At 39.0% G+C, this 25015-nt stretch overlaps 1 protein-coding gene across 2 annotated transcripts in view; it reads right to left on the bottom strand.

Annotated features, from left to right (window-relative positions):
• The window catches only part of EPC2 (enhancer of polycomb 2), a 227003-nt gene extending 207206 nt beyond the window's left edge, over positions 1 to 19797 (bottom strand). Inside the window, exon 1 of one of the 2 annotated variants that reach the window (XM_077153746.1) lies at positions 19570 to 19797. In XM_077153746.1, coding sequence (XP_077009861.1) covers positions 19570 to 19722 — 153 coding nt within the window. In that variant the 5' untranslated portion in view covers positions 19723 to 19797. The remainder of the gene's footprint in view (positions 1 to 19569) is intronic. The other variant, XM_077153745.1, reaches the window with a different exon arrangement.
• Between the last annotated feature and the right edge of the window lie 5218 nt (positions 19798 to 25015).

Genomic DNA, 25015 nt, shown 5'->3' with positions numbered 1-25015 from the left:
TTGCTATGAGGACATTTCATAGAATTAAATCATGATCATGTCAACTGCATCCACAGCTGATTCCATCTGTAATCAGCCAAGGGGAGTGTCTCCTGCAATGAGTGATGCTTAATCTATTCACTGGAAGCCTTTTAAGAAGGATTCGGAAGAGACAGGCTCTCTTTCTGCTTCGGCAGGTGAGCCTCTCCTGTGGAGTTCGTCCAGTCCATCCATCAATGGAGTCATTGGCTTCAAAGCCTGCCCTATGGATTTTGGACTCTAAGTTCCCGAGGTTACGTGAGACACTTTTATAAATTTTATATTTACAGATAGTTCCTGTTGATTCTGTTTCTCTAGAGAACCCTAACTAATATATAGATGTCAATTCTCCAAGCTTAATTTATAAAGGAAAGATAAATACCAATAAAAACACCAACTTTTTAAAAGCTAGATAAAATAATTATAAAGTTCTTATGGAAAAATAAACAAGCAAGAATAGCCAGGAAAACATAGGAAAAGAGAGCAGTAAGAAGAGATTATTTCTGAAAACAGTATCTGGATGTTCAGTTGGATGAAAAACTTACATCTAACAGAACAGTGTTGTGCTAGTGTGAATCTGTTATGTACCCCAGAAAAGCCAAGTTTTTTAATCCTCATTCAATATTACTGGGTGGGAGCTTTCTGATTGTTTCCACGGAGATATGATTCACCCTATTGTGGATGGTAACTTTTGAATAGATGGCTTCCATGGAGATGTGTCTCCACCCATTCAAGGTGGGGTTTCTAACTGGAGACCTTTAAAAGGCAACAATTGTGGAAAAAGTTTGAGAGCCACCAGAACCAACAGAGCCAAAAGAACTGACAGAGTCCTGGGGGAAAAGCCTGTAGAGAAAGTTAGCAGACATCACTATATGTCCTGCCAGCCGAGAGAGAAACCCCGAACTTCATCAGCCATTCTTGAGTGAAGGCAACCTCTTGTTGGTGTCTTAATTTGGATATTTTCATAGTCTTAGAACTGTAAACTTGCAACTTACTAAATTTTCCTTTTTAAAAGCCACTCTGCTTCTGGTATATCACATTCCAGCAGCTTTTCAGACTAAAACAAGTGTATATCAGAACAATGAGTTCTAGAAGAAAACCCGAGAAAATCAGTAATCTATGAGAGGGGAAAAGTTCTCTAACTCCAAAAGCAGAGGCATTTTAAATTAAGAACTGAAAAACCTTATTATATAACCATCAATATCTATCAACACAGAATTGATTGTTGTAAATACAGACAATTAGAACACCATCTAGTTAAAGCAGTAACAAATTAGGATTAATGTCCAGCTCAGGAGACTTTCTCAAGTGATCACAACTATTTATAAATTCTCTTGGTTTGAGGAACTACCACTCTTTCCTCTCAAATGATCAGTGATTCAAATGCAAGCTGGCTACAGTGAACAGGACTAGTCCAACATTTGACAAGATGACTCAAGCTGGGCTACACAGATTCTTTTTTTTCTTTCAGAAACAGATTTATTAGGAATTATGAACTGGAGAGGGTCTCTGGTGTGGCAGTATGGAGGGATAGCATTCCACAGAGGGGCAGGAGTACACGGACACAATATGCATATGATTTTAGAACAAAGAATTCCATATACTTTGAGGACATTGGGCCTCTAGTATAGTCATAAAGGGGCTTAAGATATGATGTTTTATTAAGACAGTTTTTAAATAATGCAATTTTATTGTGATATATTCACATACCATATGATCATCCAAAGTGTACAATCACAGTATCATATAGTTGTACACTCAGGACCACAATCAATTTTTTAACATTTTCATTACTCCAAAACCAATGAATGACAAGAATAAAAATAAAAATGGACACCCAAAACATCCCATACCCCCTGCCCCTGCCACGATTTACTTATTTTTTATCTTTATTTTTGTACTCATCTGACTATCCCAGATAAAGGCAGTGTCAGTAACACAAGGTTTTCTATAATCACAACGTGAAAGCTATATACTTTCACAATCATCTTCAAGAATCAAGGCTACTATGGATTATTGTTCCACAGCTTCAGATATTTCCTTCTAGCTATTCTAATACAACTAGAAACTAAATAGGAGTATTAAATAACACAAAAGAATAACCTCCAGAATAACCTCTTGACTCTATCTGGAATCTCTCAGTCACTGTAACTTTGTTTCATCTTTCTTCCCTCTTTCCGTCAAGAAGCCTTTCTCAATCCCACGATGCCAGGTCCAGGCTCATTCCTGAGACTCATGTCCCACTTTCCCAGGGAGATATACACCTCTGGAAGTCGCATCCCAGGTAGGGGGCAAGGCAGTGAGTTTACCTGCTGAGTTGGCTTAGAAAGGTCATATCTGAGCAATGAAAGAGGCTCTCTGGCGGTGACTCGCAGACATATTTAGAAGTAAGCTTAGCTTCTCTTTTGCAGGAATAAGTTTCATAAGGGCAAACCCCAAGATCAATGGCGTGGCCTATTAAATTGGTAGTCTCCAATGCTTTCAAGAATAGCAGGAATTCCCCAGGTGGGAAAGTTTAATATTTCCACTTTTTTTCACAGTCCCTCAAGGGAACTTTGCAAATACTTTTTTATTTTCTGCTCAAATGACTCTAAGATGTACCGGGGCATCACACTAACCTGTACAAACCAACAAGATCTCACTCCTATTCAAGGTTCCATGTAATTATCATGTTCAAATAAACTGACCATATAAATTAAATTAGACAGTGTGCTACAGAAAATAAAAATTTTGTACCAAAACATTTCTTCCTTTGGTCTCACACAGAAGTTGAAGTTTTAAAACACAGTCAATATCATTCTTTACCCTTTAGTCTGATTTACCTTAGTCCTAACAGATCAGCTTCATTCATATCTCTAATTGAAGTCTGATCACTTTTTCAGTATTTTTAACAGTTGCTGTATGGGGTAATGCTGCCTGTCTTAGCTGCAGAAGGCTAGCTCTGAGCCTCAGGTGTCACCCAGATACCCAGAGTTCCAGGGATGACCAGGTTATGCACGAAGAGCTCAGCATCTCAGAATTTAGAAATAACCATCACAACTCAGAACAGATGTGACTGCTCTAAGAGCTTACAATCTAGGAACCTTTACAATAAGCCCTCTCCCGATAACAAACTCTCGAATTCAATTCTCAGAGTTTGAACATTATAGTTAGTCCATATTAGGGAGGCATTATAATATTTGTCTTTTCATTTCTGGCTTATTTCCCTCAACATACTGTCCTAAAGGTTCATTTACCTAGGTGGATGCTCACAACTTCTCTCCTTGCAGTTGCTCAATATCCCACTGTATGTTTACATCACAGTTCGCTGTCCTTCTGTCAGTCAATGTACCCTTAGGCCACCTCCATCCATTGCAAATCGTGAATAATACTGCCATAAACACCACTGTGTAAATGTTCATTCTTGTCCCTGCTTCCAGTTCTTCCAAGTATATACCTAACAACTGTGTTGCAGGATCATATGGTGACCCTATACTTAGCCTCTCGCCCTCCAGAGGGGCTGCACCATTCTGCTTCCCTACCAATAGTAAATAGGTACATCTCTCTTCATATTTTCTCCAGCACTTGTATCGTCCTATTTATTTTTTTATGCTTTATTCACACCATACAGTTCATCTTAAGTAATCAATGGCTCCCAGTATAATCACATGCATTCACCACCACAGTCTACACGAGGACTCTTCCATTTCTTCCACAAAGAAAAGGGAAAAAAAAGAATAAAAAATAAAATAAAAAAGAAACACCACCACCACCACCAATAATCCCATACCCCTCCTTTATATCCTCCTCTTACTGACATTTAGTTTTGGTAAATTGCCTTTGTTACAGTTAATGGACACATATTAAAATGTTATTGTTCACTATATATCCTATTATGCACTGATTATATTTTTTACATATACCATTTCATTTCCAACACCTTGCAATGCTTACATTCATTTGTTCTCCCTCATGTAAAACATTCTTTTATATTTGTACATTTACACGCCATCATTGTCCAGTCTGTTTCGCTATGTGATACAGTCTGTCTTTATCATCTATCTTTCCGTCCAGTGTCATACATGCGTCTAGCCTTTCTCTTTCAACTATACTCACACTCAGTTTTGTTCACTGTACTTACAAATATCATGTACTTAAAACAACAGCATAATATGGTAGCACATCAGATAATATTGTGCTATCCATTTCAGGATCTTTACAATCAATCCTGTTGAACATCCTGCACTCCAGCTCCAAATGCCCAATCTCTAGCCTCTTTCTATCTCCTGATAACCTGTGTTCTCAACTTTAACTATCAAAGTGAGCTTATTAATGTTAATTCATATTAGTGAAACCATACAGTATTTGTCCTTTTGTTTCTGACTTTCACTCAACATAATGTTCTAGAGGTTCATCCATGTTGTTGTATGCATCATGACTTTATTTTGTAACTTTTATTCATAATCTTCATTTCTGCACTCTTCTCCAAATCTATCTTTTCCTATCTACCTGTAGTGTTTCCTTTGGTATTTCTAGTACAACAGTCTCTTCTTCACAAACTGTCTCAGTAACTGTTCATCTGAAAGTATTTTAAACTCTCCCTCATTTTTGAAGGACAGTTTTGCTGGATATAAAACTCTTGGTTTGCAATTTTTCTCTTTCAGTATTCCAAATATATCATGCCAATGCTTTCTCGCCTCCATGGTTTCTGATGGGTAATTCACACAGTCTTATCAGCTTCCCTTGTATGTGATGGACTGCTTTTCTCTTGCTGCTTTCAGAATTATCTTTGTCTTTGACATCTGACAATCTGATTAGTGCGTGGAGTAAGCCTATTCAGATCTATCCTGTTTTGGGGTACGCTGTGATTGACATTTTACAAACTTATTAGTAAGTGTCTAGGAGTAGGTCTATTCAGGTCTACTCTGTTTGGGGGTACACTGTGATTTTTGATGTGAAATTTTATGTCTCTCATAAGAGATGGAAAATTTTCAGTGATTATTTCCTTCATTATTCTTTCTGCCCCTTTTCCTTCTCTTAATATGTAAGCTTCATGTTATCAGCCATTCCCTGAGAACCTGTTATTTTTCCATTCTTTTCCCTATCTATTCTTTTGTGTGTTGGATTTCAGATGTCCTGTCCCCTAGATCACAAATCCTTTCTTCTGCTTCTTCAAATGTTATTGTACTTCTCCACTGTTTTTTTCAGACAGTCCCCAGGTCCCATGTTTCGCCAGTCAAGAGCTGGAGTTGGTACCCAGCTCTATGTGCCCTTTTTCTTGGGGAACAGCTCTTTTCCAGCATTCTGAGCTCAGCCAACTTCAAAAGCCAGTTTGTTTGTTTGTTTGTTTTCCTTCAGGGTTCCTTTCCTGCTTGCTCTGGGTTTCTCTATGCACGGGTCTTTATTCAGCAGTTCAAATTTGTTCATTAAAACTGCAACTGGGGCTTGCTTGAGCTAGTTTCCCTTGTTCCTAGCTGAGACTGCTTCTTTTCCCCACAGGGAAGTGTCTCCAACACAGTCTCCCATGCCAGTGGGGAAGGGGCACCAGCCTCACAGTTCAGAGGCTATATTTACAGTTCTGCGCTGTTATGTCAGTCCTTGCACTCATTCCAGACTAGTGTATCATTTGTGTCTGGTCATGGATGTCCCCCAAACAGTTGTTCCAGACAGTTCCTAGCTATTTACTAGCTGCTTTAGAGGACTAATTAAATGTCACATCTCCCTATGTCGCCATCTTGTCCTGCCTCCCCACCAAACAGATTTAGATTTTTTTTAATGGAAAGGAACAGGTTAAAAACAAACATGATACCTCAATACAAACACAAGTACACAGGTTAAAAACAAATGTGATACAGACACACCAGCACATGCACATATACCTATACATATATAAATATACAGAAAAAAGCATGTGAGGATGTACAACTACTCAACTGTAGGTATCTCAGAACGGTAGGACTAGATGTGGTCTCTGTGTTCTTTATACCTTTCCTGAATATTCTGAATTTTTACAAATAACAAATATATGGTCATGCTATAATGGGAAATGAGGGTGTATTATTCCTAAAAACAGAATAAAACAAGTTGGATGTTGTAGGGCTTCATTTCTCCAAGTACAGAAAATGTCTCACCTTATTCTCAGGTGGCTGAGCATGCTTTAGAATAAGCACTTTCCTATACTCACTTTATGTCCTAACAGTTAATAAAAGGAATGAGAAGTTAGGCAACCTCTTTTATGCTCCTGTTTCTAAACATGACTCCACTGCAATACAGGCAAAAGATATCTAAAATTATTTACTTTATGTGTTGGTTTGAAAGGATGTATGAACCCTAGAAAAGCCATGTTTTAATCAAAATCCCATTTCATAAAGGCAGAATAATCCCTGTTCAATACTGTATGTTTGAAACTGTAATTAGATCATCTCCCTGGAGTTGTGATTCAATCAAAAGTGAAGCTGGATTAGGTGACGACACGTCTCCACCCATTTGGGTGGGTCTTGGTGAATTTCTAGAGTCCTATAAAAGAGGAAACATTTCAGAGAACGAGAAATTCTGAGAGAGCAGAACAATGCAGCCAAGAGAAGCAGGGTCCACCAGCCAGTGACCTTTAGAGATGAAGAAGGAAAATGCCTCCCGGGGAGCTTCATGGAACAGGAAGCCAGGAGAAGAAGCTAGCAGATGGACACCATGTTCACCATGTGCCCTTCCAGATGATAGAGAAACCCTGAACTTCATCGGCCTTCGTGAATCAAGGTATCTTTCCCTGGATGACTTTGATTGGACATTTCTATAGACTGGCTTTAATTTGGACATTTTCTTAGCCTTAAAACTGTAAACTAACAACTTATTAAATCCCCCCTTTTAAAAGCCATTCTGTTTATGGTATATTGCATTCTGGCAGCTAGCAAACTAGAATACTTTAGCACTTGAACGAATCCTCCTTATATTCTGTGTATGTGCATTTTTCAGTGATGTATTTCCATGTGTAAAAATTAAGAATCAGGGCAGTGCAAGGGTGCCTCAGTGGCAGAATTCTTGCCTGCCATGCCACAGACCCGGGTTCAATTCCCAGAGCCTGCCCATGCAAAAAAAAAAAAAAAAATTAAGAATCAATAAATAGAATTCTGCATTTCACAGCAATGTAAACTCAGTTAGAAATTTTAGAACTCATATAACAATAAAAAAAAATCTGCTACATTGTTCATCACTAAAATAAGATTCTTTTTTTTTTTTTCATGGGCAGGCACCAGGAATCAAACCTGGGTCCTTTGGCATGGCAGGCGAGCATTCTTGCCTGCTGAGCCACCGTGGCCCGCCCTAAAATAAGATTCTTAACCTCCTCTAGGTCACTTATTCCATTAATAACCTGATGAATCTTGGTGTGCGGGAGAGGGGAGTATACAAGTAAAACTGTGGGAAGTTCACAAACCCCTTCAAGTCTTTCTATGTACCAGGAACCTCAGTTGAGGTACCCTGATATAAAATGGAGACTTAATGAAAATTCCTTAATCCACAAGACATCCAAGTTGCTTCTGCTGTGTTAAATTTGCTGAAAATAACAGAAGTCACATTCCTGCGGCACTAGCCCAACTAGTTTTGTCTCTAGTATTCTGCTACCACCACCATCACATACTTCCTCACAGTCCATCTCAAAATGACGATTTTTTACAAATACAAATTTGATAACTAACATGCCCTGCAAAAGTCTTCCTTCCCATCAAGATAAAACCCTTATATGCTCTAGCATGAAGAAAATTTAGCTATATATATATAGTTTAATATTAATTACTACTCTTCATTTGCATAAGTAACAAATGATATATAATTCATACTTCTTGAATTCACTGAACATTGTTTTTTCAAACTGTGGTTTGAACCATTAGTAAATCATTAAATCGGTTTAGTAGCCTATGAACAGAACTATTTTAAATAAAACAGAACTGAAAAGGGAAAAAATACCTAAGCATGAGTATGCGTGTATGTATGTGTGGGTAACAAAGTGTACTGTTTGAGTTACACATATACACACAATAAGTAACAGTCAAAAAAAGTTTAAATGCAAATGAATTTGAGCACAAGAAAGCCCCTGAAAAGAGTGGTAAAATGGTAAAGCAGATAGACATGGTTCATAGCCATATGAACTTTTATTCTACCTAGACAAATCAATTCTATTGACTCAAACACCTGTACATTATGAGTTGGTTGGCAGATCTAAGGTAAAGCCTACATGTGTCTTTTTTAAAAGCATTTGTTATTCTGACATACAGCAAAGATAAAAACAACTATTCTACCTCATAAATTGTGGTTTTTAAATAGGGGTTCCCAAATAGGCTGAGTCAGGATCATCTAGGAACTTGTTAAAAATGCAAGTTTTCAAGCCCCACTCCAGACATACTGAATCAGACTTTCTAGGAGTGGGACCCAATGATTTGTTTTAACAAGCCCTCCAGGTGATTTTGATGCATTGTCAAAGTTTGAGAATCACTGTCCTAAATTCTCTGGTATTTCTTTTGGGGGCATTCCGTAAACCTTGATAATTCTGCAAAGGAGGCTAAGCTATATCAAATAAAGCTGAAGGCAAGCCAAGGTGGCTCAGGAGGCAGAGTTCTCCACTGCCATGCCAGAGACCCAGGTTCAATTCCCAGTGCCTGCCCATGAAAAAAAAAAAAAAGAAAAAAATCAAATAAAGCTGAAAGTTAACTGCCATTGACTGAAGACAATCCTCTTTCAAGTACTTTCTTAATGGAAAATGGCTTTAAACCAAAATACTTAAAACTGCACATTACTTGTATAATAATTGGGCAACAAGATTTCTTTAAACCATCCTCCATAACACAAAGTTTCTTCTCTTTTGAAATCTTTTATTAGGCATTGTTTATAATAGGATTTTATAAACCTGTTCTAAAAGGTGAACTTACACTAGACTCTAAAAATTGTTTCAACCCAATAACAGTACTGGGTATCACAAACTTTACTGTATGAAAGGAACAACATGCCTAAAATAGTTCATGGTATCCTGGCACACACAATTTCAAGACTAATGTGTAAAAGTTAATACAATAATACATTACATTCAGTTTGCTATTACATGAATTCACATTTACTCTGGTTCAAATCATTTGGTAGATCCACCACGGTATTTTCCAAATAACATGTTAACCTCTCATATTGAGTTATATGCATACAATTCTTTTTTCTCCTACTGTACTATAAGCTGCTTGAAGACAGGCACCACATTTTAACCTTTGCTATGTCTAAAGCACAGAGCAGATGTTCTTCCAGTCAGCTAAAACTTAAGAGCACCTACCACACGCTGTTCACTTGTACCAGATGATGGGTGATATCAAAGTGATACAGAAAAGGACCCTGTGTTCAGTGAGCTATCTATTAAATGAACAAACTTTACTAACAGCTACAATGAAAATGCAGTATGTATGGAAGATCTGGCTTGCCAATATGATAACTGAAATAAGAATGCCTTCTTCAAAGGGGTATCCTTACTGTTGCTCTTCTGACCCAAACTAGTACTTGACGACATAAAAAAAAAAAAAAGCTAGAGAAAAACACAAGTCATTTAATCAGTAGTACCTGATTTTAACATTTTTAATTTAAGAATATTAGCAAAAGTCCCGTGCACATTGCAAGGCTTTAGAGACAACCTCATATGGGGATGACAAGTTAAGTGTTGCATATCCAAATGCCAAACAACCCAACAGAAAGCTACAATGTGATTTTCAATTCCATAGCTATTTTAAAGAGAAAAAAATTTAATTTAAATTCTTACTCTATGTAGATTAAGAAATTAACTTTAAGGTCACCTATTATTCACTTTTAAAATGAGTACAAGAGAAATATTTCCCCACTTTACCAACTAAAAAGCATTTGTCTAGAAATTTTCTAGGGTACACACAAGCTGCAAACAACAGCTGCCTCTGTGGAGGGTTTGCATATCTGGAAGGAAGGGCACTTATTTTTCAAGTATATCCTTTTTTAATGTTAAATTTTCATCTTTAAAACATGTGGGTCAATTATTTTTCAATTGTAATAGTATAAAAGTTTTAAATGTGAAAATAATACCATTCTGTTTATAGTACCATCTCTTTTATAGTGGTGCAAATAAAATCTGTAGTCTGCCTATATACTCAGGACAAGGATGACAAAAGAAAGTGATTGCCATTTGCCAAGGAAACTCTCTCTTGAGAAGTTCTTAACCTGGAGTCATGAATTCCCAAAATGCCTGTGGAAAGAACTCAGGGTTTCATGAAAAGTATTATTTCTTTAATTCCACTAACTCCTAACAAAAATTTAGCATCTCCTTCAATTACTAAAGGAGGCAACAGACCACAGTAGTACTAGCAATTCCTGTGACTCTGCCAAGAGAAATCCCGGATCTTTTCATATCATATTACAATGGCTGCAGTTGTTAAAATATTGTTTACACTCATTACTACTTCAAATTTAAGGTAAATAGATCTCACTCTTGATCTTGTTTATCAATGCATTAATAAAGAAGCACATATATTACAAATGGTTTTAACGTTTTGACATCTATATACCAATGACTGGTTTATCTGATTTTATTTTATGTATTTAAAACATCATTCTGAGGAGTTTCACTCAACTGCCAAAGGAGTCCACAGTATAGGAAAGGTAAGAAACCCTGGATAATGTTTCTCAAATCAGGTAACTGGAACCTGAAGGAGGGAGCATTTGGGGGTTATCCCAAATGGAATCCTACCAGAAATTAGTGGGCAGGGGATAGATACAATAAATGTCCTGTCATGCCTGCATCAGCTGTATAAAACCAACTACAAACTGAACGACAATGGTATCACAGATGAGAAACATCTCAAAGACCAAATAAATTGCATGACTAATCTTACCAGTATCTTGCTTTCCAAAGCCTTCAAACTTATGTGCTCATCTTGAAGACTTCACTGGTATATTAGAACATCTCTCTCTTCATTCTCCACTGGTATATTAGAACATCTCTCTCTTAATTCTCTTCTCTAATCTATACCACCCACTGACCAGATTTTCATTACATAATCTATTTTCCCCCTTGACCAACTAAGTTGTCTGATAATTACAAAAAAAAAATTACTTCTGGAAAACCAATACAGTATATAACTACCGAATATTCAGGACCCAATTATTACCCAAATGGTTGGCTCAAGATTTAATTTTTTGGCCACTAATTCTCAAAGTCTTAATTAAAAAAAAAAAAAATCAATTTGTTAACTACCGCGTCTGCAAACTGAGAGGAAAATACACCTATTCAATGTGCTAATGCTTGAAAGCTGTGAAGCAGGGGAAAAAAGTGAAACCATGTAACAGAATGGTTTTTGTTAATTATGCATGGGGACACTGTATAATTTATACAAAATGTAATCCTTCAAAGCAACCCTTTGAGGTACATCTCATTAAACAGATGCAGAAATGTGGTTTAATGAAGTTAAATAATTCACCCTGCCCAGAAAGTGGCAGAGGCCAGGACTGGAACCTAAGTCACTATTTCAAAGTTCTGATCACTTCACCAAATTAGCAGTACACCTGAGTGCTGCTTGTCACCTCCCCAGTCAACAGCCTGATGTTTCTTCGCCCACGAAGAAAAGAAGCCTGGAAGCAATGGTATGAGTTGGAGAGCTAACACAGAGGCTAGCATTCCCCTCTAACTTAGCATTCCCCTCTAACTTAACTGCAACACCAGCTGACAGAAGAAACCTAAAGCAGATACAAAGAAATGGTGTTGAGGAGAATCTAGAAGTGACTGTCATCTTCCTCCACAGAATTTATTCCAGAAGGAACAGTCCTGCATGATAGCATAGGCAAATTTGAAGTTCTGCTCCATTTAAATAGTGTAAATAGTAAATAAGACAAATATCAGCTGTAAGATGATGGACAATTATCCACACTGGTCTCCTTTATGGCCTATTCCTACCTATCAACATTTCCACATGTCCTCTATGCACCTACTGTAATTTTTCTATCTCAACTCTACTTAAAATGAATTGAAGATGCAGAAGTCTATGTTTGGGAATACAATCTCAATCCTAGTGGCCAGGGTTATGACCAGTGCTTGTATTAAAAACGAGGGAAATCCAACATGTGTTAGGCGCTGAACAAAACAAAGTATAAGCTAAGATACTTTCTTAAGTCATTTAGTGTAGTTGGGAAAACAGGCTTCTAACCACCCCACCCACCCCTTTCAAGTGCACACGTGCACACACATACACACCAAATGGGAAACAATAGATATTTTAAAATTAAAATAAATTCAAGGGGTATGGACTAAATAAAGGTACTACCAAAATTCAGAAAATTTACAGTAATGAGTAAGTAAAACTAGTGAAAGAAAATGTCATGAAAGAGAACAAAGCATATGCAAAACCTACAGAATGGATTGTTCTATTCACCTGTAAGAAAAATTGGTTATCAGAAGTGGATAAATGTAATAAATGCTTACAAAAAGGACCCTAAACCAAACTGATGGCATCTCAGTAGTGTTAAAGAGTTAAGCCTTATGATTTATTAACATCTTCCTAATATCAAGTCTCACATTTGTTAGTTCTTTTCATGTTATTAACATTCTGGACAATATGCTCAGTAGGTAGACATGTGGATTCACAGATGCAAGTACTTTGTAGAGCCAAAGGTAATTTGAAGTTCACTCAGTTCAATTCACTTTCACAAATGAAACAACTAAGGACCCAAAATGGTTAAATAATTTTTTCGAGGTCAGACAAAACTCATCCTTTGGTACTTTGAATACTGGTAAGTATGAAGTATTTGTTTTCTTCTAAAAAAAAAACTGAGACTTCTTTTAGTCCCTAATTCAAATTTCATTTAAAAACGTAAATACATACAAAATATTCCAATCTCATTAAAACATCTTACAAATGTAAAGTTCATAAAACTATACAGAGCATGCTAATTCACCTTGGGACAAACCAGACATTAAAACAATTTTATGTCACTAATTTTGATCATGATGTTATACACCCATCAGTAGGAGATCTCTCAGAGCAGCTCCCTGGCTAAGGCCTCATTCTCAGGAAAGTAGCCCTTACTAGCATATGTATACTAAATTCCCCTGAACCACTGAATGGCATGTTACAGGTAGACACCTGAAGCAAGCCAGACCAATCACATTCTCTACGTCAAGAATCTGGAACTTTGATCTGAAAGAATCTTAACAACAGCTAAGATCAATTAAATGCTCAGTTCCAAGCACACTACAATTCATTTAATACTCCCATCAATCCCATGAGATTTTACAGATGAAATTAACCTGCCTAGGGACTCAAACTCATACAGCCTGACCCCATGTACTTTACTCCTACCCTATACCGCTTCTCCAAATATTGAAAATTAATCAAATTGAGTGACATTAATCGCCCTTGCTGATAAAGAGCCCACATCTGCCTTGGCTCCTATCATTCCCAATAACTGACTGTAAACTGTAACTGTAAAACAACCCCCAAGATTGTTAAAGTAACCAAATTTGGTCTCTGTTACTTGAAACCAACCTAATCATTTCATTGTCAAATATAAAAAGGCCTCGTTTTCAGAAAAGCTCATACAGACAAAATCTAAACTTACACCAGGGCTAAACTGTGTCTTTAATTTTTTTTTAACAAGGAATGTGTTTACAAAAGGATTCACCTTAGCTTTTTTTTCTCATAACATCACTCCCCAAATTTTACTGATTTCTCCATGCCAACAGGATAATAAGTGATAGAACACTGGAGAGATAATGAACCTTAGATATCATCTAGTTCCAAATCAGCAAGTCCCCCACCATTTATGATAACAGATAAAGCAGTACCATACTGCAGTATAGATCCGAGCCCTGGAGCCAATCACCCAAAGGATCTGCATTCAAAATCTGACTCTACCATGTTCTATCTCTAGGCAGATGACCTTGGACAACATACTTAATCTCTAAAACCTCAGTGTCTTCCTCCAGAAAAGGAAAATATAGCTGGGTTTTACAATGAGCTCTAAACCATCTACTGAGCTTAGCACAAAGCCTGGCACATGTTCAACACGCTCAACAACACATACTCAATAAATGTTAGCTGCGATGGTAGTAATGAACAACAACCTGGGCTCAGAGAAGGGCAACTTTCCCAGATTACAGGACCACTCAGAACTATAAATAAGGACTCCTCAATGCTTTCTTCTACACCACCCTACAAACTCCTTGGTCTAACATACAAAACTACTTAAGACCTGGTATCATCCTACTTTTCTTTCAACCTAATCTCCAACTAACTTTATTCATTCACCAAATATCACTGAATGCTTCCTACTTTCTGAACTGTTTCTGGTGCTGAAGATTAAGCAGAGAACAGAGTCCTGCTCTTATGGAGTTTCTATCAGCAGGAGCAAAAAAGGCCGACAGCCAAACATGAGTCTGATGAACTTTCCATCTGTCTACTTAACCTCCATAGAACTTCTTTTAAACATTCCTGAGCTCATGTATTTGATTTAACATATATCATGTCTGCAAAGCTTCTGCTTTTTCTCCAATTCAACCAAAAACTGGAAGCCCAAATTGTTAAATCTCTCTCCAAGAAGCTTTCTCTATACATCCTAGTAATAGTTGTTCCTCCTCTCAAAGACATTGATATTAACGTTCCAATGTTCTTTTGATGAATGTCAAGTTGACTTTGCCCAGTAGTTTTTACTAATTTTTCAGACAAATGTTTTTGAGCTCAATGACTCATTTAAGTTCCATGAAGTCATGGTTTATGCTTTATTCTTCTTTTTATCTCAACACTTTAGCACACTGCCTTGCATATACTTTTTCATATGTAGACCCCTTTAGTTTCCCATAGCTTATATAGGTAACACTTGGCATTTAAATAATACCTGGCACCTGAAATGAACTTTTTTTAAAAATATATTTTTATTGAGAAATCTTCACACACATACAGTCTGGTATTTACTTTTGTTGAAAGAAGAAATGCTTAATGTTTTTACAATATCAACTTACAAATCTGTGATATATTTTCTTTAGAACCCTTCTATTATGAAACATGAAGTATATCAGTGTCACTAATAACTCTGTAAAGGTAGAAAACCTGAATACAGTCCTAATCTACTATTTAAAATACTGCTTAATATTAAGATAATGGCCAAAAAAAAAGACAATTAACATGGGAAGAGAAATGGTAATTCAAATGGTCTTTTCCTAAAATATAAGCTGAATCATATGCTTCATGTAGCTTATTCATTCATGTATGAAAATATTATACAAATATATGTACCCTTATGAGAGCTAATTAACACAACATAAAACTAATATCACAGCCATATCTACATCTGAAAAAACATAAAGAGGCCTCTGACCCAAGAAAAAAAGATTTAATATTTCAGTCTACAAAGTACCACAGTGAGTAACCAAAAAAAATCTCTGAAAGATTTTACCAAATTCTGCTAATGAATCATATACAGAACCAGTGTTCCACAAAAGCCTAACTCTTGGAATGAAAAAGAAACAGAAGCTCACTTAGCATTTAACAAGCATTTACCAAGAACATTATTATGCTGGTGCCAGGCACAATTCTGGGCACCTGGAATACATTACTGAACAAAACAAGCAAAGATCCTTTCCCTTATGGAGTTTATATTCTAGCAGGAGAAAACCTAAATAACAAAATAGGATAGTTCCCACAAATTTCTTATATGCTGAAGATAACATATATACTCAGATAACCATAATCGTGTCTTTGAAACAGAAAAAGAATTAACGGACTGCTAAGAAAAAAAGGGAGAGAAAGAAAATCTGAAAAGTCAAGAACTGTAAGAAACAGCCAAGAAACAGTTAATATAAAAACTACATTTAATATTCTGACTAAATCAATATAATTTCTTAAAGTCCCAAAATTAGAATAAGTAAATCACTATATGTTAAAACTATGATGAACTTAATACTTATATAATAGTTGAGAAGATAATTCAGCAGTCTTTAGAAGTCAAAATGAAGCATAATGGTTATGAGAATGGACTTTTCTGACATTTAAGGTCCTACCAAAACTAGCAGTGAGACATTTCACAGGGATGCTAAAGGATTAAATAATCAAAAACTGGAAACAACGTAAATATCCAACATGAATGCATAGATACATTATAGCATATCCATTCACTCAACTACTATTCAGCAACAAAAAAGAAGGGACTAATACATGCAACCTGGTGGATGGATGAGTGTCAAATGTATCATGCTGAGCACAAGTAGCCAAACACAAAATAATATTCTGATTCCATTTATGTGAAATTGTAGAAACAGCAAAACCAATCTATAGTGAAAGAAAGTCAGTCAATGGGTGCTTGGGACTAGGGGTGGAAAATGAATGACTGCCAAAGACCACGAGGGAAATTTTTAGGAGTGCTACAAATATTTTTTATCTTGATGGTGGTGGTGTTTACATGGGCATTCACATTTGGCAATACTCATCAAACTATATGCCTAAAATGGGTATATTTTACTGTATATAAATTATACCTCAAAAAAGCTGATTTTAAAAAGGATAACATGAGATAAATAAAGTCATTAGCACAGTTTCTGGGGCAGAAAAAATATTCAACAAGTGGAGAATTTTATTAAGAATATCAACTACCACTCTGCAACAGTAATGGGGAGGTGGCAGAACTGCCGATCACCTAAACTTTCTGGTTGTTTAGATTCTGAATAAATATAAATTTACAGGGCGGGCCACGGTGGCTCAGCAGGTAAGAATGCTTGCCTGCCAAGCCCGAGGACCCGGGTTCAATTCCCGGTGCCTGCCCATGTAAAAAAAATAATAAAAAAAAATAATAAATTTACATAATCTAACTTAGACCAAGTGCCATAAGCATCAATTCAGAAACCAAATTATAGGAAGATGCCAACTGGCAAACCTTCGAAAATAAGGAAAGGGAAGAAAAGCAGTAAAAGATACCTGCATGTCTGAAAGAAAAAATGAACTAACAGAATACCACTACCAATGCCAAAGAACACCTAGATTACCTTCCTGAGGCATATCAGAAAGTAACTCAAAAAGCAAGTCAATGACTATATAAACAAAGATGATAGTTCAATGGCTGCACAGAGGAGAAGACTTAATTTTATTGGGGAGTAGGGTGGAGGAACAGAAGCCATCCACGAAGTCAAAGGGCAGGATTTTGCAAAGTCAAGCAAGATAGTGGTCACACTGTGGAGAAATTAGTAAATAGGAAAAACTTTAGTAAAGTTTATTAGTAAATACATAAGCCAAGATTTAAAAAAAAAAAAAAACAGTTCCATGTGATTTTTAAGAATACTTATAAAAGTAACTGGATCACACAGATGCTGAAAGTTCAGTTGAACATACAATTCAAGTGAAACACAAAAATTTGTGAAATTCAAAATACTTTACTGCTGCTGCTTAGAACTGTTTATCAAGGTATAGCATTTTGTTTTAAAGTGAACAAATCTCCTTAATAAAGAAGTTCTGTAAATAAGACTAAGAAATGAATTGACATTAAAAACTAACATGTAATTTAAAAAACTAACACTCCAATTAAACATTCTGGGAAGCAAAAGACTTTTATACTATAAATCTTAATGTCTGGCTTTGTTTGGAAGTTTAAGAACTTCCACTAGTGACTTTAAAGAGGCAGAGAGGACAAAACAAAGAGTCATAGGTCCTGGGTTTCAATTCTATCAGAATTTGGATTTCTTCTTCCTCAAAAACTGAGGCATGCAGCAGCAAACTGAAGTAAACTGAACAATTCTGAAGAGATCCAACTTTGGCAGTCATGCCCTAGACTGCAATTCACAAGTTTTACTGAAAAAGATAATAGCACAGAATCGTAACAGGTGCTAAGAACTTATTTATGACCAACATAAAAAAAAAATAATTGAACTGCAGATTTTCCTTCTAAATTCAGATAAAATACCAAGATACACCGAAAAAATAAAGACCAGGTATATTGTTAATTATTGTTTGCAAAAAGTAATCTTCCAGGAGTTAACTGTTCATTCTAGAACAGGTTTCTTGACTCAAATTCTTCCCAACTAATTTCAAGAAACTAAAGAAAGTACTGATACTAAACTCATAACCCACCTTTCTTTTTGGTTCAAAATATATTAATAGAAATTTAGCTTTGTGAAATCCAAACCTGTCTTTTTTAAAACGTTATTAATGAAAACTCAGTTATGTGAACCATCCTGCATGGAAAACTGAGCTAAGCTGGAAACAAATTTAATTTAAAAAAAAAATTCACATAGCATTCAGCTCAAAGCCTTAGGCAGAAATGTTGGGATTTTTATTTTATATATTTAAACAATACTGAGTGTTCACCCTTATACTACAGCTTTATTCATTTTTATTGAAAAGGTTAAGTCTCTCAAGTAATCAAACACTAAAGAGAAATGCGATTAAATCACAGCAGAAAGTAGTAATAACAGGGTAACATAATGAGGTCAGAACTCCAGCAGCCAATCAAAGACATAAAAGCATTTCCTGCAATATTAATAGTCAAAAGAGAAAACCAATCACGGAGACCTTGAGCCTTCTTTTGACAGTCACAGAATCAAGAGAACCAATCCACACACACCCGGGGTTGACAATAAGGCGGGACCGTAAGTTCATTGAAGAAATTCTTGAGGATGCAGCTACTATGAACTTCGCACGCAAGTAACACCACTCGAGAGTCGTAAACACTCTCGTCAAGCCAGATGAAATTCATCCATATGCAAAATTCAACCCATAAGGGTAGGACAAAGCAGCATTTCTGCATTTCATCAAACACACATCTGTCAATTTAGAAGTACTAGGTCCTCAACTTCTGAAAAACTACCCTCCGCTGACAATTCCGAGACCGAACACCGGCACAGCGCAGCGCGGGCGGCCGCTCGGAAACGTCTTAGTTCATTTCTAACGCTGCGGCCGTCCCGGCGAGGTTAACAGAGCCGCGGCCAAGGTACGAGCCCGTCGCGCCGCTCCAACGCTACATCCCGCTCCGGAGTCGTTGCCCCCGCCCTCCCAGCCGCAATGCTGCACCACCTCATCCCGCTGCACCAGCTCGGGCAGAGGGGAAGAGGAGTGAGGATTACCTTGCTGAGAGGAAAATATTTGTTTTAAAAGCGCCTTACGTTCCATACGTCATTTTAAAAAGAACCCAATGCAAAACCAAATTTAAAAATGGGAAGTGAACACATATTTCTGAACCAAAGGATCCCTCACCCATTAACCCCGCGCCAGAGGCAGGGGAAAGAAAGGTAAACAGAGGCCTACGCCAAGTGCGGCCGGCGCATCCCCTGCGCCATTCCCGGTCGCCGCTTACGACAAGGCCCCCTTACGACAGCGTAAGCGGCGCTGCGAGCTAATCACAACACTGGGACGCAACAACATGGCGGCCGCGGGCGGGCGCTGCGCCGGCAGAGAGAGTTTACGCTACTCCGCCGGCGTAGGATCCCATGCGTTGGAGCGGCAGCGGCGCCCTCCAGCGAGCGTAAAGCGCTCTGTGAATGGCGAGGCCCGACTGACAAAGGGGAGGGGGGAGGAGAGAAGGGGGGGTAATAAACACTCGAGTCCCTACCGATTCCTCCTCCTTCTCCATCCCGGTGGGCATCTGGGGCACAGCCCGGTTGATGGAGACGCAGTCGTTGAGATCAGGCATATCCTTGCCGCGGTAGATGGGCAGCGGTTTGGCGGCGTCCAGCGCCCGCGCTCGGAAGGAGAGTTTACTCATTGTCTCCCCGCCTTACAGGAACAGCCCGGGCGGCGGCGTCGGGGCGGGCGGGGAGGGGGGGAGGACTCCCGCCTCCTCCTCCACCTCCTTCCTCAGTGCAGAGCGGCCGGCCCGCTCCTCCTCCTCCTCCTCACTGCCCCCGGCCACAGCATGGGCGCCCACCCCGCCCGAAAACAGCCCCCCGCCGCCCGCGGCCGCTTCCACACACTAGATCCGTCGCTCGCCCGCCCGATCCGCTCCCTGCGCCATGGCCAACATGGCGGACATTACCACAGCGGCGGCGAGCGATCCCGGCAGCCCGCGCGAGAGCGCGCCCCCGTCGCAGGAACGCGCCTCGTCCTCTCCCTCCCTTCCTCCCTCCTTCCTCTCCCTTCCCCTCCCTCGCCTGCCCACCCACTCTCTCCGCGGTGCTGCCGGCCCGCGGGAGCTTGCTCAGTCTCGGGCCGCTCAGGGGAGAGGGGGCGGCGGCGACCCTCGGCTCGCTAGCCTGCGCTCTCGCGGTGTGGCAGGTGCCAGGTGCGCAAGTTATCCCGCCCGGCAGAGCGTGCGCCTCTTCCTCCGCGGCCCGGTCACCCGGCTCTCTGGACGCCCCGAAGGAAGGCTCCGGCAAAATCCGGCGGTGCCGAGCAGTGTGTGTGTGTGTGTGTGCGCGCGCGCGCGTGTGTGTGTGTGTGTGTGTGTGTGAGAGCGGGAATGGAACATGCTGATCAGGGCTACGACAGCTACCACCCGAAGTTGTGCGTATAAAGCGCTTATTTCCAAAACGCCCGAGCGCAGGCTAATTCGCATCCTCCAAGTCGCACGTCCCCTGGAAGTGTGAAAAGACCTTTCAATCTGCCCAATCGGAGGGGAGCAGACCTCCCCTCCACACACCCCCCACCACCCCCAAACGCTCGTCCTGTCCTAGTCCTCTTCGTCGCATACTCTCTTTAATACCTGACCGAAAGAGCTCTCTAAGGTAAGGCATCCTTGCTCATCCTCGCCTTCACTGGGAGTATGGATGCTAATGGCAGCAGTGAGAGTTAGTGGTTTCAGGCTGCTGGGTGCAACAAGTGTACCGGTCTTCCAAACTTCAGTATATTTTTAGGATGGTAGATATATCTCTGATTTCGGGCCGGGTTGAGGCGGAGATTTTTTTTTAACGTTAAACTTAGAAAATTTGACCAAGGCAGTAGGCATTTTTGAAGTGGTAGATCTGTGTAAAATATTGGGTGCTGTGAAAGACGCAAAGAAGTTTGATATTAAATTCCTTCCCACGATGATCTTTCACTTTAACGGACAGTTAGAAAGATGAACAACATTAAAAGAAAGAGTTGAAGAACCGGGCAGCTGGAAAGATAAATGACAGCAAAAGATGTAAATACTTGAAAACACCATACCAGAGGTGACATGAGGCAGTAGCACATGATTACTAAACGAGTTGTACGAGCAATAATTGCGAGTTCAGAGCAGGGAGACATTACTTTTAGCCTGAGCTGATCAGAGAAAGGTCTAAGGAGAAAGGAAAATCAAGGTGAGTCTTAAATAAATAGGAGCTCTTGCTGAAGTAATCTGGTTTAGTTTCTTGGTTTGACTTAAGCATTACAGATTTCTCACAAAATCCCTAGGAAGAGGGTAATGCATCTTAACATTTCGTAATACATGATAAATATTCTGTCTAACTCAAAGAAAGGTAGATGGTTTGCTTAAATCCAGCAGTGAAAGAAAAAAAAAGATGCCTACAGTCATTTCCATTTGATGCCAAAACTATATCTTTTCCTCTATTACCTTCTTTTCCCCTCCTTTTTTCTTTCTCTTCCTCCTTCTCTTCCCCCTTTCACGCCCTCTTCTCTCCTCAAGGCAGAATAGTAGATATGGAGTTCATGGTTATGTCTAAACAGTCTAACCAGTTTGGCCCAGCAAGACTCTGGGGCTTAGCTGTTTTCCATCCATTTTGTTGTTGGAAACAATGGAGTTGCTGTGACTCATTTCTTCTTGTAAGCTTTACCTTCCTTAAGCTTATGCACATGTCCCTTACTGGACTGCTGCACTCTGAAGGAGTTCCAGTCCTCTGCAAGGAAGACATTGTTGGGAGAGGGTCAGCACTGGGTTCAAGCCTGAAAGAGAGAAAAGTTAAGGTGATAGTTGAAGAAATAAATGAGTCATCCAGGACTTCTATTTAAATTTCCAGCACTTCTCAGAAAGTATAGTTTTCTTCTGTTCCCTATATTTATTGTTACTCCTTCTCAAGAAAGAAAATATTGAGTTTCTGTAGTATCCTAGATATTATAATGGATAGATGTATTCGCTCAAGTAATTGAATTCCACTTAATTCTCATAAGTCTGTGAAGAAGTGTAATTTTACCAGCAAGAAAGCTGAGATCCAGACTAGATTCAAATCCAAGTCTAGCTTTACTCCAAAACTCATGTGTTCTTAATAGTCCTACACAGCTAGCCAAGCTCTTCTGTTTATTGACCATTCAGTATTCCAAAGTTGTTGATCCAGATTACTGAGCCCTTCCTACCAATGGGTTATAAATTGTATAATCAAGAACCTAAAGATGTAATAGCCCCAGGAAGGGCAAGAACACTGTCTGCTCTGTCAATCACATCTGAACATAGAGCAGGCATCTAACGTACGTTGTTGACTGATATTCCACCAGGAAATTCAGTGAAACTGACCCCATTCCACCCCATCTCAGACAGAGTTCAGGTACCTTACTGGGCTGTCACCTGACCTAACCACTGCTGCCAATATTTGCTCTTAGGACCTACCCTGCTCTCCAGCTTCCTACCTTTGGGTATAGGAATTTTTGAACCAATTAAGGAAATTCAAATAAACTTTTTTTAAATCTGAAATTCAATAATAGGGACAGGTTTTTGCTAAGGTAGTTGTTGCTTTACTTTTGTTCTTTTGCTTTGACCATGTAATCGGTTTCTTCCCCAAAGCTCCATTTCCTTTTTGCCTCGTAGGCAATGATTATAGAGCGGGAATAAAACAGTTTGAGTCAAATAACACAATACGCTTTTCAAGTGAGACACAGCCTGTGTTTTCTTGGCTTCCAGTTCAGTGCTCAAACCAGAATGTACCTCTGTTTCACATTTGGAAAGTAGCTTTTATTTGTATATAAATATTATTTCTCATAAAATAAAGTTTATTTCTAATCTATTTGTTGAATACCCATATAGTTCTTAGTGCTGCAAACAGAAAATATCTTTTTCAACTTCTAAAGTAGACCTTATAAAATGTCTTTATCGAAGTCTATTTAAAATGGTTGTGCAGTTTAATAGCCTATTTTAATTTCAGTGTACAATGCACTGAGTACAGACCTTCACATAGTCTACTTCAGATATGCTCTAGACCAATTCCAAACGGCATGCATTTAGCCCAGCAAGTGTAATCTATATAAACACCCCAAAATTAGAACCAGTTATAAACCATATCAAAAATAAAACCATTGCCTAAATGTGGTCTAAAATTAGAATAAATGTCAAGTAACTATAAGAATTGAGATTATATTCCACTTTCTATTTCCCAGTACTGCTATCAGGGCAGGCAACTTCCAAATAATGAACAAATTACTTTTTTAAAAGAACCTTAAAACTAGTAAACACAGTTACCATTCAACTATCTCAGAGTTTCTTAAATGTCATGTCTTTTCTAATTGGCTCCCTGTTTTAGCAAACCCAATTGAAAGTTAATTGGGTTGGTATGTGAACTGCCTTCCCCACTCCTCCCCCTCATTCCCAAGAAGGAGCCCAAAACCAATAAACAAATAAAGCTGTGTTGTTTTCCATATGTAGTCTGAATGTGGAGTTTGCGTTCTTTGCAATCAATTGAAATCACTCCCCTGGTTCTAGTGCCCTTTACCGAGGCAGCTCTGAATCTTTGTGTTGTGGGGAAAGACAGTGCACTCAGAGGTGGCACGCCAAACATGTACTTCCACCTCTATATTCACCACAGTGGGAATACCAGATGGTAAACAGAAATTTGTAGCTGTGGTTCAGTCTCTTTGCAGCATCTCTCCTCTCAGACCTGGTAGGAATCACAGGGTGCCACCTTGTGTATAAGCTGACGATTTACTTCCCAATTCCACTACAAAAATAATCAGCCCAAAGCTTTGTATTTTATTAACCAAGAAAAAATGAGAAGTGATCAACGGAAACAGATTTGAAAACACGCAGTTCCAAAGGGTCCACAATACTCAGTTTTGAATCACACCGAGAGCCCACCCCACTCGCTGCTGCACCCCCGACAGGAAAACACTGGCGTTGGTCCACACATGGAATAGATTGATGTGGCTCACTCAAGCTTTTGGATGGGGATACCAGAAATAAGTAAAGCTCTTGTGACAGAGCTGATGAATCTGACTGGGACCACTATCTGTGTCCAAACAGCAAGCAAGCTACATAGATTTAATTTCAGGACTTTGGATTTCTGAGAGGCCTAATTTCACAGAAGTGATGAATATAATCCTACTTACTTTAGTAAAATGCATGACAGTTTTAAAAAATAACTGAGTTTGAAACAGAGAAATACAGTTCACTGGAGCAAGGTCATGGGAGGTAAAATAGGATCCTTTGCAATCCAGCTACCTTGCCCTTGAGAAATTCCACACTTGGAGGAAACCAGCTCTCAATTCAGCACAGTTGCCATTCAGCTGAAGCCATTATTACAGCCATGGAACTGACTGGACCTTTTATATTATTTTTCAAAAGGGAGTTGGAGGGGGAAATCCTGGGGTTTGGGGGGCTACAAGTATACATTTGCTATTGGTTTGGGTATCCTGTCACATCCGTGCCCCTCAGATTCCTTCCCTGGTCTCCGCTCACACATCCTTTTCTCCTCAAGCATCTCTGGAAGGTAACTTAGAAGGTGATCTCTATATGCCTGTGGAGGCAGCTTAGTCTTCCTGACTTGCTGGCACCTCTCAGACAACTGAAGCAGGCACAGAGCCCTATGCTAGCTGGGGCCCCAGCTGAGAGGCGTGACAGCCACGCCTTATTGACCTTATCCTTGCTGCCCCTAGAACAAAATGATCTGTTTCCTAAAAAAATGTTCTAGATTAGCATATTGAGAGGCCTCTAAACCCTAGAGTGAGTTGGCAGGAGGCAGAAAGGTAAGCAAATTTATATCTCCAAATTAGAAAACAGATCTACCTGTCTTTCATCAGCTATTAAAGGTGACTTTGGCAGCAGAAGAAACCAAAACCATTGGAATAAAACACTAATTACCTGGATATTTATTGGTTCACCCCACCCCCACATTCACCTTACTTCAGAAAGGATTTCAGGTGGCTTTTGAGGGTAGCTA

This window comes from Tamandua tetradactyla, chromosome 3 (assembly GCF_023851605.1).
Source record: "Tamandua tetradactyla isolate mTamTet1 chromosome 3, mTamTet1.pri, whole genome shotgun sequence".
In the NCBI taxonomy this organism is placed as follows: domain Eukaryota; kingdom Metazoa; phylum Chordata; class Mammalia; order Pilosa; family Myrmecophagidae; genus Tamandua; species Tamandua tetradactyla.
The sequence above is the reverse complement of the archived record's forward strand: the minus strand, read 5'-3'. Positions and strand labels throughout refer to the sequence as shown.